Source organism: Saccopteryx leptura, chromosome 1 (genome assembly GCF_036850995.1).
Source record: "Saccopteryx leptura isolate mSacLep1 chromosome 1, mSacLep1_pri_phased_curated, whole genome shotgun sequence".
In the NCBI taxonomy this organism is placed as follows: domain Eukaryota; kingdom Metazoa; phylum Chordata; class Mammalia; order Chiroptera; family Emballonuridae; genus Saccopteryx; species Saccopteryx leptura.
This window is the reverse complement of record NC_089503.1, coordinates 6,858,369-6,877,763: the sequence shown is the minus strand read 5'-3', so window position 1 is coordinate 6,877,763 and position 19,395 is coordinate 6,858,369. Positions and strand designations below refer to the sequence as shown.

The 19,395-nt window shown below is 46.5% G+C and overlaps 1 protein-coding gene across 2 annotated transcripts in view; it reads left to right on the top strand.

Moving 5' to 3' along the window:
- The first annotated feature begins 4,199 nt into the window (after positions 1-4,199).
- The window catches only part of RBM14 (RNA binding motif protein 14), a 16,316-nt gene continuing 1,120 nt past the window's right edge, over positions 4,200-19,395 (top strand). Inside the window, exons 1-3 of one of the 2 annotated variants that reach the window (XM_066350292.1) lie at positions 4,200-4,632; positions 10,166-11,624; positions 12,379-13,257. In XM_066350292.1, the coding sequence (XP_066206389.1) occupies positions 4,296-4,632; positions 10,166-11,624; positions 12,379-12,586 (2,004 nt within the window). In that variant the 5' untranslated portion in view covers positions 4,200-4,295 and the 3' untranslated portion in view covers positions 12,587-13,257. Of the gene's footprint in view, positions 4,633-10,165; positions 11,625-12,378; positions 13,258-19,395 lie in introns of those variants that run through there. The other variant, XM_066350302.1, reaches the window with a different exon arrangement.

The window sequence follows — 19,395 nt, the reverse complement described above, 5'->3', positions numbered from 1 at the left end:
CTGGAAGAGGCAGGTCTCTGGAGGGACAGATTCATCGCCAACAATGAAGTTCTGTTTTCCAAAGGATGTCTCTTCTGGAGCTAAAGGCCATTTCAACAAAAAGGCTAACCTACACTAGCCAGTATGGCAGCCACTGGCCACATGTGGCCACCCAACACCTGAAATGTGGCTAGTCCAAATCAAGATGTGGGCCCTGGCCGGTTGGCTCAGTGGTAGAGTGTCGACCTGGCGTGCAGGAGTTCCGGGTTCGATTCTCGGCCAGGGCACACAGGAGAAGCACCCATCTGCTTCTCCACCCCTCTCCCTCTCCTTCCTCTCTGTCTCTCTCTTCCCCTCCCGCAGCCAGGGCTCCAATGGAGCAAAGGTGGCCCGGACGCTGGGGGTGGCTCTATGGCCTCTGCCTCAGGCGCTAGAATGGCTGTGGTTGCAACAGAGCAACGCCCCAGATGGGCAGAGCATTGCCCCCTGATGGACATGCCGGGTGGATCCCAGTTGGGCGCATGTGGGAATCTGTCTGATTGCCTCCCCATTTCCAACTTCAGAAAAATACCAAAAAAAAAAAACCAAAACCAAACCAAAAAACCCAAACAAACAAACAAAAAAAACTAAGCAAATCAAGATGTGTTGTAAATACACAATGAATTTCAAAGACTTAGAACAAGGAAAAGAATGTAAAATAATAATTTTTATATTGGTTACATGATGAAATGATAGTTCTTTTAGATATATTGGGTTAAATAAAATATATCAATGTAAAAAAATTATTTATGTTTTAATGTGGATACCAGAAAAATTAAAGGGTATTCACATTATATTTCTGTTGCACAGTGTTCTAACTCAAACCCCTATCAGCGTTATTGGAACCAACACAGAACTTCCTCCATGATACTTTTCAAATGATTTTGTGTACTGCATGGCTGAGGGCCTGCCGCTACCCACTCTGGGAGAATGGTCAGCTGTTGGGACTTGTGAAGATATCAGAGTGGTGCCCCTCTTTTCTTCCTTAAAATGTACTTAATTTTTTTTTATTTGTTCATTTTAGAGAGGAGAAGGAGAGAGAGAGAGAGAGAGAGAGAGAGAGAGAGAGAGAAGAGACAGAGAGAGAGAAGGGGGAGAAGCTGGAAGCATCAACTCCCATATGTGCCTTGACCAGGCAAGCCCAGGGTTTCGAACCGGCAACCTCAGCATTTCCAGGTCGACGCTTTATCCACTGCGCCACCACAGGTCAGGCTTAATTTTTTAATTATAAAATAATTTGATGCTCATTGTTAAAAGTTGAATGATATGGAAATGTATAAAAATTAACTCTCCATCTCATCACCTTGGGTAATTAATGTTACCAAAAGACTATCCTGATGTCTATCCTGATACATAATTTAAATACATGTACGTCACCTACTTGAGGTATCTTAGCCACAGATAGAGAGGAGATTATACCTAAAACCTTTTTCCCTCTATGAGGACATGTTACACAATTATACTGAATTATCCCCCTCTTCAATTATGGTTATCCTTCCATATCAATAAATGTAAAACTATTTTTAATAAGCAATACAATGTTCCATCATAAGGCAATACCTGCCTGACCTGTGGTGGCGCAGTGGATAAAGCGTCAACCTGGAAACGCTGAGGTTGTCGGTTCAAAACCCTGGGGTTGCCTGGTCAAGGCACATATGGGAGTTGATGCTTCTTGCTCCTCCCCCTTCTCTCTCTCTCTCTCTCTCTCCCCTCTCTATAATGAATAAATAAAATCTTTAAAAAAAAAAAGGCAATATCTAATTCCCTTATTAATGGATATTTGGGTTGTTTTCACTAATTGCTACTACACACAATGCCAAAATAAATACATTTATAATATTAGCCTTACTGATGGCTTCTCTGTAGGCTAGATTTCCAGTTAAATGACTGTTAAAAGGCTCACCACATTTAAAGTTTTGTTATTGCCAGAATACTTCTGATCAAAGATGTGGAGTTCACACTCTCATCAGCAATGTGGGAATGTACTTTCCCCACACCCTTACAAACAAATATAAATCCAGTACTTTTTCCAACCTGGGGGATGAAAATGTTCTCAGGAAATTGCATTCCCGTGACTACCAATGTCGTTTTTTGTTTATTGGCCATTTGTACTTCCTTTTTAAAAAAATTAAGCTTATTGCCTGGCCTGTGGTGGCGCAGTGGATAAACCTTCGGCCTGGAATGCCAAGGTTGCCGGTTCGAAACCCTGGGCTTCCCTGGTCAAGGCACATACCGCAAGCAAGCAATGAACTAGCCTGAAACAACTATGAGTTGTTACTTCCCATTCCACGCTCCCCTTTCTCTCCTGTCTCTGTAAAATCAATAAAGTATTTTTAAAAAAAAAAGCTTATTGGGGTGATATTGGTTAATAAAATTATGTCTCAAGTGTGCAATTCTGTGGTACATCACTGGATACTGCATTGCGTGCTTCACTTGCACTTCTTTTCCTATAGGATTGCCAGTTCATATACTGTCTCATTTATCTCATTTTTATCCCATTCTCAATTTGTAGGAGTTCTTTGTACAGTAATAGATGTTAGCTCTTTGGACCCACAAATTTATATCCTCAGTCCAGACCTTTGCAGATACATATCTAATTGCTATTGGTATCTCCACTTGGATGACTTAGAGGCATCTCAGACTTATAACATCCAAAATTGAATTTCTCATCTTCCACAAAAATCTATTTCTCCTGCAATATTCCTCATCTCAGTTCATGCTTTCAGTTGTTCCGTGTCATCTTGGACTCCTCTTTCACAACTCACATCCAATCACAGCCCTTCCGTCCTATCTGACCACCTGAGTTCTTTTGGGCCACCATGATCCATGTCACCATCATCTCTCTCCTGTATTTTTGTGTAGTGGTAATTTTTCAGAGCAAACAACTGTTTTTGTTTTTGCCCATTTTGATAGCAGCCATGATACTTATAAAATAATGAAAATCTCAGATGAACTCCTCTGTTCTATGCCCTCCATAGACTTCCAGCCTTACTACGAGTAAAAGCCCAAATCATTTCAATGGTCTACAAGGTGTTAGTTACCCCCTACCTCCCCACCTTTCTCACACTTTATTATTCAATTGTTTTTTTCTGAGTGAGATGATTACGCCAGAGCATGGCTTGTTTGCTCCCTCTGTTATTTCAAGTTTTTAGCACTATCCAACAGCCTTACAAGTTTTACTTGTTAATCTGTCTCCTCACCATTATATAAGCTCCAAGAAGGCGGGGATTTTTGTTACTTTTTGTTCACTGTTGTATTCTTGGTGCTGCCCATATGGTAGGTGCTCAATAAATTCTGTAGAATGAGCATGCTTCCCTGAGTTTGTCACATGTATTTGTTTTTGACGTCTTTTGTCACACAAAATCTTTACATACATCTGTCGGTTTTGAAATTTTTCCTTTTATGTGCTTTTAAAGGCTCAACTTTGCCTGTTCAATGACTGTTCTTTTGAACCTACTTTTCTACTTTATTAAACTTTTTATTGCGGAAAACTTCAAATATACATGAGAGCTACATCACATTAACCCTAGTTTGTATATTCTGTAAAGACAGAGAGTGATCTTAATTTTCACTTCTCCAGCGTCTGCCAGGACCTCAGCAATCTCAGGATATGTGATTCCAAAGAATGAACTAATGGCACGAGCCCCCCCCCCCCCCCCCCCCCCTCGGGCGTAGATGCCTCTCAGATCTCCCTCAGACAGTTCCGGAGGCGGTAGTCCCGGGAGCTTTGCTGATTGAAGACGTTTGTGCTGTTTTTTTCCTGCCAGGCTCGGCCTTCCCGTGGACATTTTTCCTGCTCCCTCCAGTTGCAGGCTTGGCCTAAGCCGCCAGACTGGGAGAAGCTCTGACTACCGACTGAACTAATTATTTCCACGGGGCCCCCCGACACTGGCCCCACCCCGGCCAGAGGCCGCCTCTAGGACTAGGCCTCTCGGCCGCCGACGCTCCCCGAGCGCGTACCACCTCTACAACCCTCCTGCCCCCTCCCCCTAGCAGTGGCGGTTGGTCGCGCGCCGTCGTCCCTCTCCCACCCCTCCGCTAATGAGCGGGCGTCAGGCCCTTTGGGATTGGCTGCGTCTGTGTGCATCTTCCCTCTGGCTTTCTGATTGGCTGCAGGGCGCACGGGATGCGAGCCCTGATTGGCTAGATCAGAGCGCCTGCGCGGCGGGGTTCTCGGTCGCCAGCCATTCCTGGGGAGGACTGCCGGCTGGCCGGACGTCTTGCCTGACGGTTGAGGAGAGGTCCCGGCTCTTCGGGAAGGCGGCTGCGGCGGCAAAATGAAGATATTCGTGGGAAACGTCGATGGGGCAGATACAACGCCGGAGGAGCTGGCAGCCCTCTTCGCGCCCTACGGCACAGTCATGAGCTGCGCCGTCATGAAACAGTTCGCCTTCGTGCACATGCGCGAGAACGCGGGCGCGCTGCGCGCCATCGAGGCCCTACACGGCCACGAGCTGCGGCCTGGGCGCGCGCTCGTGGTGGAGATGTCGCGCCCACGGCCTCTTAACACTTGGAAGATTTTCGTGGGCAATGTATCGGCTGCGTGTACGAGCCAGGAATTGCGTAGCCTCTTCGAGCGCCGTGGACGCGTCATCGAGTGTGACGTGGTGAAAGGTAACGCGGTGGCGCGCGCACGGCACTCTGCTTGTTAACCACGCCCCTTTCCTGGGGGTCGGTTACCGCGCGGTTGGGTGGGGGGAAGTCCGCGGGAGCGAGGCCGGAGTTGCTGCGGGCGCGCTGGGTAGAGCCACCCTCCTCCCCTGCGGTCCGGGCACGATTCACAAAATGGGAGGAAGCTGCTCTGGGTGGGTGCGGCGGCCACGGTCGGCTGAGCTACGGGGCCGGGGGCGCGCCTGAGAGACTTGGGAGTGTACCGGGGGCGCGCCTTCCACTGTTCTCCTGGGCCTGGCACCGAGCGGAAATTGGGAAGTGACGGGCACAAGCCGGATCGTGGAGCGGGGAAGATCTCTTCACTTCCCCAGACGTCGGTCAGAGCGAGGGATGAGGGTAAAGGTGGGGGCTGACGCCCCAAGACCACCCTCGTGTTCCCTCCCGGTGAATGTTCCCGAGCGGAAGGTAACGGGGCCCTTGGACATTTCTTGGGCTGGGATCTTCTTAGTATTTTGTGGCGTGGGTGTACTCATGGGTATAGTAACTCTTGGGTACAGAAGGGGCCCCTTCTGAACCACTTGGGCCTTTCAGTATTGTTAGGTGGGTTAGGCGTGGCAACTCTGTGCTTTCCAGCTCCCTCAAATTTGTTTTTTATTTAGGGTTTGATTTTACATCTATCAGCTGGAAATCCCGACCTCTCGCATGTGGAAGGAGGCTTATTTTATGAAGGCCCCTTCTCTGTAGGCTTTACTTGTGCCCCAGAATAGTGTCATTCTTTTATAAATCTGGTGATTTTGCAAGGGGGCATACTCTGTGGCTGAGAGGGAACGTGGGAAGGGGCCTGTGAGAGGTCTTAATTCCTTAAACATTGGTTAACAGATTTCCTCACTAATTGCTTTTGCTTGATTAGTCCAACCCTCAGGACAGATCCTTAGCTTGCTTTTTAAACTTCGAGAAAAATGTATCACCATAATTTAGGCCTGATCTCCTATTTACAACCTAGTTGATTTTTTTCATAGTATGGGTTCTTATTTCCTAAGTTCTTTTTATTTTATGCTGGCAGGGTTAGGTGGGACAGCCTTTGAGTGTATGTGGCTATTTTCTGTTCCACTTGGGAGCAGATAAGTTAACTTGGCCCTGCCATCTCTGAGGATGCGGTCTGGGAGTATCTGATGCCTTCCTCCTGGTGTTGGATTCAAATGAGCTCACAACCCTGTATGAGGATAGAAGATAAATGTGGGTACAGGTGCCTACTCATTTCCACCAAGATACTTCATTGGCTGTCCTGGAGAGGCACATGTTTTGGGCCATTCCTTGTCCTTTCCTTAACTAGGGGAAGTGTAAAGGGTTGTACTCTCCACTTCTAGGACCAATTCCTGTTCTGCATTAATACTACATTCTATTTTCCTCAACTCAGGTTATGCAAGTCCACGACTATCCGGAATGGGGCTTTCCTGCCTGGTGCTGTGAGGCAGGCTGTATGGTGCATGGATTTTTGCTTTTGTTTAGAGTCATGAAAGAGTGGGAAGGCTCTGATTGGGCACCTGGCCAGGAAACGGATGGGAGTGTATGGCTCATGAAATTTCTATGTTTAATAGACCTACTATGTGTCTTCTGTGGTTCTTAGAAAGGGTGTCTATTAGATTGGAGTCTAGAAGCTAGCATCTTCTGGGACAGTTTCCATGGAATTTGTTAATTAGGAAGCTTGCTTTCAGGTAATAGAGAAAGCAGAACATTTGCCCGAATTTGCTGGGGACAGACATTAAGTGGTAGTGGAGGGCAGGGTGAAGTGTCACCACATGTGGTTTTTAGAAATCTTAGCTGACTCCTGTGAAGGTGGGAGTAAAAGTTTTGTGGTTTGTGTTCCATTGTAAACATTTGATTAGCAGAAATGCCTTGACTTCCTCGGGGAGTATTGGTCAGCTGTTTACTTGTGCTGATGTAACGGTTCTGATACACTTGGATATAAGGGACTGTGGGAAAGACTTGAGCATCCTATCCTTCACTGATGCCTTTCTGTGTCTTTGGGATGGAGGAAAGTGAAGTTTGTAAGTTGGGAATGTAGTAGAAGAAACTAGGTCTGGCTCTATAAATAGCTTATATTTCTTAGGCTGAGAATGGGCATTTTATTGAGTCTTGTGTTGGCTGTCATGGTTTGGAAAAGCCCAGAAACTTGGCACATAGCACAGGACAACCAGTTCTGTTATATTTCACAGGGGGGCAAAACATAGTTGCTTGGTTACCCCAGGAGCTTAAATATGATTTGATTTGTAGAGTAAAAGTCCATGGCAACAGCAGATTGTAACTGCTCTCCACTGCTACATTCTATTGGATGTTCAAAGATGAAGTAGGAGAGACACAGCTAGGAATCATTTAGATTTCAGGGGAGGTCTGAAAGGCAGAAGAGGGAACTGTTTCCTCTCTTTTTTTGTGGGTGGCCATTCTCCTATACACAGCTCTAGTTTCAAGTTAGAGGTTTTTACTCTTCTCAGGATAAGAAAAACTCATTTTTCTGGATTCTCTTAACTTGGTACTGGAGGGATTGTAATGCCAACAGGCAGCTAGAGGTGATCTCTGTAAAACATTGCTTTCTAGTCCCTTTCTATGCAGATTTCCTCAGGTTATGGTTCCTTGAACTAGCTCTCCAGGTAGATGGGTCATTGGAGTTCTCTAGGTCTTTGTTTTTCTCTTTATTGTCGTAAGAGTAGTTGTGTTCCAAGAATCTTTGATAGTGCTGTATTTGTTCACTGATAGGATTAGTTAGCCTGATGTGGTTGAGTCAGCTGGACAACCAATATCAGGTTTAGGAATTTTTTTATATAAACTAGTTACAATTGTATCTGGTGGCTTAAAAAAATTCATATAGCTCAGGTGGGCAGTCAATTGAATTGTACATGTGAAATCTCAATTTTCAAATTTCACAACTTGGACTCTATAAAACCCAACTAAGTAGAGAGTAGACAGTGGGATGTTCTATTGCTCTTGTAAACCCATTGAAATTTTGTTGGGTGTTTTTGTCCGCGCTCGTTTCAGTCTCAGGTTAGCCAGGAATATAGTATGGTTCTTTTACTATTCCCTCACAGTGCTGGGGGCTTTTTTTCCATTCAGCTTAATCTGCCTACAAGCTTCTGCTTTCTGCTTGTCATTGCATTCTGTAGTTGGTTTTGCCATTCTCCTGAGGGTCAGTCAGTCCAGCCTCTGCTTTTAACTGATTAAAAAAAAAAATCATTCATTTAAGAGAGAGAGAGAGAAGGGGGAGGAGCAGGAAGCATCAACTCTTATAAGTGCTTTGACCAGGCAAGCCCAGGGTTTTGAACTGGCAACCTCAGCATTCCAGGTTGACTCTTTATCCACTGTGCCACCGCAGGTCAGACACAGCCTCTATTTTTAAAGATATATCCAACCACCATCATTTTTTTTTTTTAATTTTTAAAAATTTATTGAATTTAGGGAGGAAGGGAGAGAAGAAGAGAGAGAGACAGAGCACCACCATCTATTTTTAGCTCACTTGACCCAAAGTGGAGATGAAGATCTGAGGATAATTCTATTGCCCTTTGGCTAGGTGGAAAAGAACACTTCGCTTTTCACAATTGGTAGCTAAGAAATCAGGTTCTGGCCATGGGGCTGTGCGGACTGAACTTGTGATAGTTCATTTTGCGCTTTTATCACCTTAGGCTGGTTTCAAGTTTGCATGTATATGGCATTGTATCTCGTGTTTTAGTAGAGATGAAAGGTAATATTCTGCAGGGAAATGAGCCTATATTTATTGCTAGGCTTGAAAATCATAATCCTTTATTATATAGTTGGTTTTACTTTCCAAGGCATTTTTATCTTCTTATTTGAATCTCTTTAACTCTGAGGTAGGTAGGACAGATTTGTCAGATGGAGAAATAAATTATAAGATTCTTAAGAGCTTATAGCAAGTCAGTGATATTTAGATCTATAACTGAAGCCATTTAGCTCCTAGCCCAGGTTTCTTTGTGCTGTACGATGCTTCTGACTTCTACCTATAGATTAAAGTCTTATTCTCATTTGTATGGGAGTTGGTTGTAGATCCAGGAAAATGACTTGCTCTATAGGAGCAGCAAGGGAGGGCATCCCAGTATGAAGGTTTCTAGAAATTAAGACAGTTGTTCAGGGGCCATTTAAAAGGAATTCTTATCTTCAAGAATGAAACCTTAATAATTTCATCCAGGTAGTTCTTCATTTCCTAAACTGATACGAGAGAGATAGGGGTCCTGGTAATTGGACTGTATTTTAAAGTAGCTGTAGGTCCAGATGGGGTTAAGTGCATCATTTTCCATAAGCATGATCTTATCTTTGTTCTTCATATCCTGCTTGCATCATCGTGGTTTGTGAGTTTGGATGTGAACAAGAATTTCTTCCTGTTCCTCTCCCACCTAAAATCCTCTTTCTGTGTGGCAGATGCACAGGTCCTTGAGATCAACATCCTGTCTTAAGAGTCTGTCCCACCACAGCTCATTGAGATCTGAATGAGGACCTCGGGAATAACCTGTTTAGCAAAGCCTGCTTGCTGAAGTAGTTGCAGCTTCTCACCTTGAAGCTGTGAAATCAAATCTTTTCTGTAAGCGGTCTGCTCTGCAAACAGGAGCCCAAGGAACTGTGGAGGATATAATGTAGCCTGGGGGAGGCAACTTGGGCCTGAACTTGGCCAGGAGGCTGTTTGCATTCCCACATCTTGTTGGCTTACATGGAGTTCATCTCCCCTTTCTAGTCATATTACAATCCTGCCTTATACATTGACTTCTTGGGGTTAGACTGGTGTAGTGAAGGGCATGGATAGCTTGGAGTATGTTCATGGCTCTAACACTTTTTGATTTGGGGCAAGCCATATAAATTCTCAGCATGTTTGCCCACCTGTAAAATGGGGAGAATGATCCTTTGTTCTACCTACTTCACAGGATTATTGTGAGGTCCAGTGAGGTCCTGTGTGTGAAAGTGCTTTGAAAACTGGAAAGTACTATGGGAAAAGAGACCATGTTGGAGGAATTTCATGCACTGTGCATTGCAGTGTAGCTCTCTTGCCTTAATTGGACTCAAGGCTGAGACAAGGGTCATGCCAAGGCATAAGTGGTCATTTCTAGTGTTTGAGAGTTAAGCTCCAAAGGTGAGCTGTAGAGTTTGGTGACCTTGGGTTAGAGACTGCTGAATAATTGAGTGATCCAGGCACCTTTCTGCGTTTGTCTGCTGATTTATACTTACAGGAGCTGTGAAGATTTTTATCCTGTGTTGCAGTTCATCTTTGCTCTTTCTTCTCTCACCAGGAAGTTGGGTGAGGTGGCAGTGGGAAAGGGGAGAACGGGGAGAAGGCCACAAGCAAAGTTGGCTGCCCGGGACAGTCCGAAGCTTTGTTATTTGGGAGTCACATTTTATGACCTAACTCCTGGAGAGGAGGGTTTGGAGGCCTGGCGGTAGCTGGCAACAGCTGGGTGCTGTTGGTGTGTCCAGTTTGGGAGCCATTGAGTAGCGTGCCCTGCCCCCCTAATTGCTAACCCTCTGTCTGCTGCTTTATCAGACTACGCGTTTGTTCACATGGAGAAGGAAGCAGATGCCAAAGCCGCCATCGCGCAGCTCAACGGCAAAGAAGTGAAGGGCAAGCGCATCAACGTGGAACTCTCAACCAAGGGTCAGAAGAAGGGGCCTGGCCTGGCTATCCAGTCTGGGGACAAGACCAAGAAACCGGGGGCTGGGGATGCGGCATTCCCTGGAGCTGGTGGCTTTTCTGCCGCCTTCGACTACCAGCAGGCTTTTGGCAACAGCACTGGTGGCTTTGATGGGCAAGCCCGTCAGCCCACGCCACCCTTCTTTGGTCGCGACCGCAGCCCCCTGCGCCGTTCACCTCCCCGAGCCTCTTATGTGGCTCCTCTGACGGCCCAGCCAGCCGCCTACAGGGCCCAGCCCTCTGTGTCGCTGGGAGCTGCCTACAGGGCCCAGCCTTCTGCCTCTTTGGGTGTCGGCTATCGGACTCAGCCCATGGCAGCCCAGGCAGCCTCTTACCGCGCTCAGCCCTCCGTCTCCCTCGGGGCCCCGTACCGGGGCCAGTTGGCCAGCCCTAACACCCAGTCTGCCGCTTCATCACTTGGCCCATATGGTGGGGCCCAGCCCTCGGCCTCAGCCCTTTCCTCCTATGGGGGTCAGCCAGCTGCAGCCTCCTCGCTCAACTCCTATGGGGCTCAAGGCTCCTCCCTGGCCTCCTATGGTAACCAGCCGTCCTCTTACGGTGCGCAGGCTGCCTCTTCCTATGGCGTTCGTGCAGCTGCCTCCTACAACGCCCAGGGAGCAGCTTCCTCCCTTGGCTCCTATGGGGCCCAGGCAGCCTCTTACGGGGCCCAGTCTGCAGCCTCCTCACTGGCATATGGGGCCCAAGCGGCTTCTTACAATGCCCAGCCCTCAGCCTCTTACAATGCCCAGTCTGCCCCGTATGCTGCACAACAGGCTGCTTCCTACTCTTCCCAGCCTGCCGCCTATGTGGCACAGCCAGCTGCAGCTGCTGCCTATGCCAGCCAGCCAGCCGCCTATGCTGCACAAGCAGCTACCCCAATGGCCGGGTCCTATGGGGCCCAGCCGGTTGTTCAGACCCAGCTGAATAGTTACGGGGCTCAAGCATCCATGGGCCTGTCCGGCTCCTATGGGGCTCAGTCAGCTGCTGCGGCCACTGGCTCCTATGGTGCCGCAGCAGCCTACGGGGCCCAGCCTTCCGCCACCCTGGCAGCTCCTTACCGCACTCAGTCCTCGGCCTCATTGGCTGCTTCTTATGCTGCCCAGCAGCATTCCCAGGCTGCTGCCTCCTACCGTGGCCAGCCAGGCAGTGCCTACGATGGGGCAGGTCAGCCGTCTGCAGCCTACCTGTCCATGTCCCAGGGGGCCGTTGCCAACGCCAACAGCACCCCGCCGCCCTATGAGCGTACCCGCCTCTCCCCACCCCGGGCCAGCTACGACGATCCCTACAAAAAGGCTGTCGCCATGTCGAAAAGGTACTGTATGCCCCCCCCCCCGCCTCTGCCCCCAGCTGGGGCTTAGGGCAAGGGGCTGAGGTTGGCATGGGAGGGAAACTGGAACCATCGGCCCTCCCTTGGTCTTCTCTGTTCCTGTGGGATGTCCAGAGGCTGAGGGGGTGATGTGTGTGAACTTTCCTGGTCAGGTGGAGCGTAGTTCTGAGCCTGGGGTGGTACCAGCTAGTCAGGCTGGGAAAAGTGTCACCTGTCTGGGCTAGCCCAACTGCCGTTGGAGCCTGCAAGATTGTGGCCTGTAGCCTTTCCCACTGTCTGTAGGATCCTTAACCCTGTTATGTGGTTGTCCTGGCTTTGGTGGGGGTAGGTTGGAAAGAGTAGTTCCTTTGGCACTCACTGGCTGAAGGCAAGGTGTATGAGGTGCGTCCACTCAAGGAAGTTGGGTACCTTGCTTTCGTCCGCCGTTCTGTTGATAAACAACCACGGTCTTTCTCTGCAGGGCCCAAGGGTGGGAATAGTTTGTGGTTTGGGAACGTAAACCAAAATCCACCTTGGCCAGTTCAGAAGGGAGGGCTTCAGTAGCGGGCTTGGTTTCCCACTGAGTTGACTGGGCTGGATTTCTTGCCCTGGAGAGGGTGATGAGCTTTCTGACAAAATCTCATTTGTTGGAGACCAGTCTGATCACACCCGCCCTATCCCCATTGGCATCTCCCCCATGCCCACCTGGAGCCCTCCCCTCAATTGTCTCATTCACCAACTGTCTTCTTCTCTCGACTAGGTATGGTTCCGACCGGCGTTTAGCCGAGCTCTCTGATTACCGCCGTTTATCAGAGTCGCAGCTTTCGTTCCGCCGCTCGCCGACAAAGTCCTCGCTGGATTACCGTCGCCTGCCCGATGCCCATTCCGATTACGCACGCTATTCGGGCTCCTATAATGATTACCTGCGGGCAGCTCAGATGCACTCTGGCTACCAGCGCCGCATGTAGGGCCATCCTGGGAGGGGGCATCACAGGGAGGGAAGGAGAGAAGTGGGGTGGCAGGGTGCAGACCCTGTTTATAACCACTGGCCCATACTTCTCTGTTTGTGGTTTTTCATCCCCTCTACTGTATGGGCCTTCCCATGGATACGATTCTTTTGAGTGTTTGGCAGTAACCTACTTTGTTCCTTCGCCTCAGCAGCAGCAGATCTTGCTGCTGGCTCTAGATCTGCAGCTTCCCCTCTCCCCGGCCTCCCATCTTCTGAGGATGGGAATTTCTTTTATGTTTTTATTTTTCCTGGCTCCCTTTTATTTTTGTGCGCGATATTTAAGGTCGTCTGGATGGGGAAGCAACCTGCAGCTAAGGTTGGCAGCGCCTTTTTCTTTTTAGATATGAGGGAGGCCAGGAAAGGGTTATCTCAACCATTTCCTATGCGCCAAGCTGTGCCAGCAGTCCAGGGGTCCCTGACTGAACCTCTAGACTGTGTTAAGACTGAGTTCCAGTTGGGACAGTCAGTTGGTTTATGTCCAAATTCCTTCTGACCCCTAATGTTCTAGCTGATGCTGAGCCGCACAGTCCCACTTCCTTATTTCCCCAAGTAGGTGGTGTTAGAAAACTAATTTTTTTTCCCTTTTGTATGGACTACAAATAAAACTTGGGGCAATTTGCAGTTTGGAAACCTGGTTGTCATTGTCTTGATTGCACTCCGTTTCAGAGGAGCTAGTTTGACATCCAGGAAGATGTGACACCAGAAAGACAGGCAGCCAGGGAACGCAGGGCAGATGAGGAAGGGGGTTTGAACATGGAAATTAGAATGCTGTCCCTGCTGTGTAGAGGAATTTAGCTCATCATTGTCCTGCTAGTCTTTCATCTTTAGGAGTAGAGTCCAAACCAAGTTGCTTGGGTTTCTTCGGCCCTCAACTTGAATTAATCACTCCTCAATGCAGTAAGTTTATTGCCCATTTTCCTCTCCCTATGCTTGTCTATTTCCTGACTTGTTTCCAATTGAGGAACAACCTGTGCTCCAGCAGGGTGGTTCTGGGGTTTGGCTTCTTGAGTGAGAAGTAGGGAGTGGAGGGGGCTGCTTTGGTGCTGATGAAGCTAGTGGATCCTTCAGGTCGTGGGCTGAAGGGAGTGTTGGGGCTGGGACCCGGAAAAGAGCCAGTGGTGGGGTAGGGGTGACGTCGGTGTCTGCCACTGCCCTGAGGTTGGAGAAAGGAGGGGCAGGAACAATTGGAAGAAGGTGTGGGAGACTCTGGTCACAGACCTGATATTTCGCCTGTTGAACATCACCACAGAGCGTCCTTCCTGCGTCCTGTCCACCGCCTACCATCGTGGTCACCTGAGACTCATCTTCCCTATCTCCATTTGTTAAGGTTTCCAGATGTTTACTTGCTGGGTTTAAATTTGAAGTGTCATGATAGATTCGGATTGGGTTGAGGTGCAAGCATAACTAAATAGGGATGCTGGGATAGGGTGAGGAATGGGAGATCCTTTCTATACTTGTATTCAGGAGCTGGGAGTTGGGAGGACCTGGGTAAAAAATAGGGAATTCCAGTCAGGGACAGGATGGGAGGCTTGGATTTAATGATGGATGATTTGAAGGAGACTGGTTGGGTGTGGTGATAATAGGACAACCTATTGAAGTTCCTTTGGGTAAGGCAATTTTGGGGAGATGTGTCAGTCAAGTGGAGTTCAGGTGGGTTCTCTTCTTGCCTCCTTCACTGGCTTCTTGTGAATTTGCACGTGACAGAGTAGTTTGCCCCAGATGTTCTCTCCCGCCTGTCTAGTGGGTGAAAGCGTATGTATGGTCTTTATAACCATGAGCTCTGTATATGCTTACTGGGGTAATCTTGGGGGGTACAGGGCCATAGCTTTTCTTCTTTCTGCTCACTGCTTTGCCTCCAGGTGCTTTGCTGCTCCTTTCCATTTCTTTGCAGGACTGGGAGGAGTTTTCTAGATTTCTTGTCACTTTTCCGCAGTAAGGGTGGGTAATATGAGGTCCAAGCTAACAAGTTTAGCTCTGGTTACTACCCTGGAAAATGGGAGAGTTGGTTGATTATAGGTCTGTGATTGTGGCCTGTGTATTTGTAATGTTTGTCATTGTGGCTTTCTGTCTTCCTTTCTATTGAGGGTTCCTATGAAAAATAGCTTAATGTGCTCTTGGGGCCAGTGTTGATATTCTGTATTGAAGCCCAAGTTCTTCAGGGTGACCTGGCCTAGATGATCACTAATTGCCTGTTATCTTTAGGGGCTGATGCCCTTGCTGCCTCAGCCCTCAGGTTTATAACTGTTTAAGGCAAAAGGAGCCACAAAGCAAAATGATTTGTCACTTTCCTCTATCTTGGAGATTGCTTTTAAATCCCCCCTTCTCTTAAATTATGCCACCTATGTTAATCCTATAGCCCACTCATGCTTTGCTCTCTGTGGATTTCTGATTTTCAGGGTCCTATCTATAACTTGGAGATGGTTGGGTTGAATGAATGAGAGGACAGACATTTGTGTTTTTGGGAAAAGGGGTGGGGAGTATGGGCTCCCAGGATCTTTCAGATCTTTGTACTTTTGCATCTGTCACCTCTACAACTTGGCCTTCATTCATTGGAGAAGTTTTAGTTGGTTTGTTCTTGGAATAAGACCATGTAGAGCAGCAGTAATATGTATTTTCCGATGGCTTTAGCCGACCCCTGTGTTTTGGTCGTTCGACCCCCGCCGGGGTCGCGACCCACAGGTTGAGAACCGCTGATGTAGAGGCTTCTAGCCTCATCAGCCTTCTTTTCTGAGGTTTGGATTTTTTTTTTTTTTTTTGACAGAGAGAGGGACAGATAGGGACAGACAGACAGGAGAGGAGAGAGATGAGAAACATCAATTCTTCGTTGCAGCTCCTTAGTTGTTCATTGATTGCATTCTCATATGTTCCTTGACTGGGGGCTATAGCAGAGTGAGTGACCTTGTGCTCAAGCCAGTGACTTTGGGCTACAAGCCAGCGACCCTTGGGCTCACTCAAGTCAGTGACCATGGGGTCATTTCTATGATCCCACACTCAAGCCAGAGACCCCTTGCTCAAGCTGGTAAGCCTTGCTCAAACCAGATGAGCCCATGCTAAAGCTGGCGACCTCAGGGTTTCGAACCTGGGTCCTCTGCGTCCCAGTCCGATGCTCTATCCACTGCGCTACCGCCTGGTCAAGCAAGGTTTGGATTTTGTTTCAAACTGTTTGGGGTAGGCCTGGCCATTACTAGAGGTAATGGACTTTCACTGAGTGGTTAGCTTCTCTGGGTAGGTGACCTTTCTAGTCATGCCTGTCTGTTAAGCTATGTCAAAATTCATACTCAGACTTTGTTTGCTGGTCATTTTGTTCTGTCAAGCCAAGTTAACTATAACATGGGATGTCTGAAGTTACAATGAAAATAGTTTCCTAGATTATGGACTAGTATGCTATGTAATAATGGGTAGAGAAGAGAAGATAGATGTCAAGTGGGAAATTTATAGTCACACAAATTCTGAAGGTACCTTTGTAAAGGTCATAATGGATAGAATCTAGGGTTTTCCAGGAAAAACAATTCTTAGTTCTTTAAATCTAGCTTTAAGTTATTTGAAATACTGGGTCTGTAATTCTGGAAATACAGCGTTTAGGTAGCTGAGCCCTCGGGCTGATCTTGAGGAATATACAGTTTTGGGGAGACTATGCCTATCTTAATGAACTAGTTACAGTAATAAGCAATGCTAGGGGAGTGATAGGTAAGGAAGGAGAAGATAGGGCAGTGCTGGTAATTAGAGACAGCTTTCTGGAGTTAGGATTTGAAGTGAAAACTAACTTGGCACAGAGAGAATGAACAAAGGGGTGTTGTCTCTAAAATCAGGTTTCCTGATTTTGAATCCTTGTTCTATCACTTGGCTGTGTGATCTTGGACATGTCAGGAATTCAACCTCAGTTTTTTCATTTATAAAATGGGGATAGTGGCTAACATTTATTGAACATGTGCTAAGCATTGTTAAAAGTGCTTTTCATATATTAACTTCATTTTGTATTCATTACAACCCAAATGCATTAGGTATCCCTAAACCTATATATTTTATAAATGGATAAGTTGAGGCTGTAGGTTAGTAACTTAAGATCACGTCGTTAGAAATTAGTGCATGGCCTGACCTGTGGTGGTGCAGTGGATAGAGCATCAACCTAGAACAATGAGGTCACAGGTTCAAACCCCTGGGCTTATCTATAAGGTCAAGGCACATATGGGAGTTGATGCTTCCTGCTCCTCCCCCCTTCTCTCCCTCTGTTCTCTAAAATGAATAAATTAAAAAAATTGAAAGTAGTGGATGAAGGAATTGAACCATCCAGGACTTGGCTTGTAATCATCACAATAATACTCCTGTTGGAGGGCTCTAATGAGAACATGTCATTAAATATAGAGCCTCATGTATAGTCACTTACTCATTACGTGCTAGCTATCTCATAGAAATGAGAACATTCTGGGAGATTGGGATGACCTAGTGGAGCACACAGCTGAGCAAAGGACTTTGAATGTAGGTGTGAGTGCTAGTACATATGAGTAACAGTGAAGGCAGTGCATTTTGTAATGTATGGTACCTAAGTGATGTAGGTCACTGGACCATACCAGTTTTGGCCACCTCCAGCCTCAGGCAACACTGTTCAGCAAGTAGGGTCAGATTCTCCAGGAAATGGAGAAGAAAGGTAATGGGACTGCAAAGACATTAAGGGGAGGCTGAGTGGATAGCAGGGAGTAGGATTGGAGGTGTAGGAAGCTTGTTTAACTGGCCTAGTGGCTCCCTCTGAACCTCCCTGGAGAATACTGGTTTTTAATTTGAGCCATTATTAGACTAGTAACTCTTTTGGCCCAGGAACCTGAGTTATTTATTAGATGTATGAACTATACTCACCCATAAGGGTATGAAATTAACACAGATTGCTTTTCACTGATAATTGGTGTTTTTCTCCCTAAATTTGGATCTGTCCCTCATTTTCCTTTCAAGAGTCCAGGTTCTGTGTAGGTTCTTTATCTCTTCAAGATCTGCAGCCAGAATATATACTATATTTATGCTTGACTCTGACAAAACATCAGCTTTCTAGAGGATTTTGGACAAGTCACTTTACTCTTTTTAGGGGCTTGGTAATCAGATCAGCAAATTAAGAATCAGCAAAATGACATCAACAATGTTCAGACAAAGTACTTTTAAAATATCCCATTTAATCCCATTTTCTATAGTTGGGTGGTAAGGTAGAGGATTTGTACTAGATGTCTTTAATGGAAAAAATTAAAATAAACCTTTAATGGTTTTTAAGGGATAAACATTAAGCTCCTTTAGTTGTTTAGAGGAACATCGTGGAGACACTCGAGCTATCAATCTTCCTACCTAAAGCTTCATTTTGCAGCTTTTGTCAAGCCGGTAATCCTGTGATGAAAAGTTGTAGCATAGGTTACCCTTTGGCTTTTGGGCACTTGCTTGTTTTTAGAAATAAGTACCATCTTCTTAAGCTGATGTAAACTGAAAATCCAGTCATTTCTCTTGTTTTGGTTATCAAGAGATTAACATTCTTTCATCCATTTGTTAACTTAGCAAGTAACAGTGCCTTGCCAAGTACGGGTCTAACACTGAAGACACAAGGAATAAAAAAGGTCCCTGTCTTTGTAGAACAAGTCTTTGCTTGGGGCAGGGGGTGGGAGGAAGACAGAAGATGGAAAAACGAGTAGGATTTCAAGTGGTGGTAAGTATTTGGAAAAATAACATGGAATCATGGGATGGAGTGCTAAGGTAGGGGTTAGGGTAGAGGGATGTCTTTAGATGGGAGGACAGAGAAGGGCCTGGAGAAAGAACATGACTGATCTTGGGACAAAAAGGCCAGTGTGCTGGAGCATGAGTGGGGGAGTTTTTAAAGAGATTGGGAGATCCACTGGTTCGAACAAGTTGCCCCCTAATAATGGCTCAGTTGCTGAGCAAAGCCCCAAATGGGCAGAGCCTCGCCCAGGTAGGGGGCTTGCGGGGTGAATCTGTTTCTGCTTCTCACAATTAAAAAAAAAATTTTTTTTTCCTAATTGCAATGGGTTTTAAAAAGTGGGATGATTTAATGTGGTTATTCAGTTGGATGAACTCACAAAATGAAACAAATATAAGTGGACCTAGAGGGCTTTCAGAAGGTAAATTAAATAATTAGGTTGGGAGATGGGAGTGGGCAGTGGTCTGCAAACTGGTTTAAATTGTGATCCAGAGAAGAATTGTTTCCAGTTTCCTGAGATTCCTAGTTTCATAGAGTGAGTTGATCTCATATGTTTTGGTATTTTGGAAGAAAGTTTATCCCCAGGGTTGTTGAATGAAAAAAAATTTTTTTGGAAGATCAAACTGAAAGGTGCTGAGAGGATTTCTTTACCAGATTCCTTTCTCTGTGCATATGAGTTGCTACCACCCTCCAAAGAGGGTACACAAGCTAACATGGAGTTGCTTCTTTTCATCACTGATAGTACGGGTTTTACTCAGTCTCAGTATCAGCATCAGAATCCACAATGAAAATGGACCAAGATTAGTGACCACCACATGTGTAAATGTTAGAGTTTGGGGTTTTTAGGTCCTTTTCCCACCCTAGAATAAATAATAGACCCGTTTCCCACCATTTGGTTTCAGTCATGTCAGGTTTTAAAACCCATTTCCATAACCTTGCTTCACCTTTCTCTTAATGACCCCACCCCGTTTTGTTTTTTTTTTTGGTGAGGGGTGCCTGCTTTGGACAGTAATTTTGCTCTACTTGTGTCATTTCCACTCCTGATGACCCCTTTTCTCCTAAACATGTCACTGATTTTATGT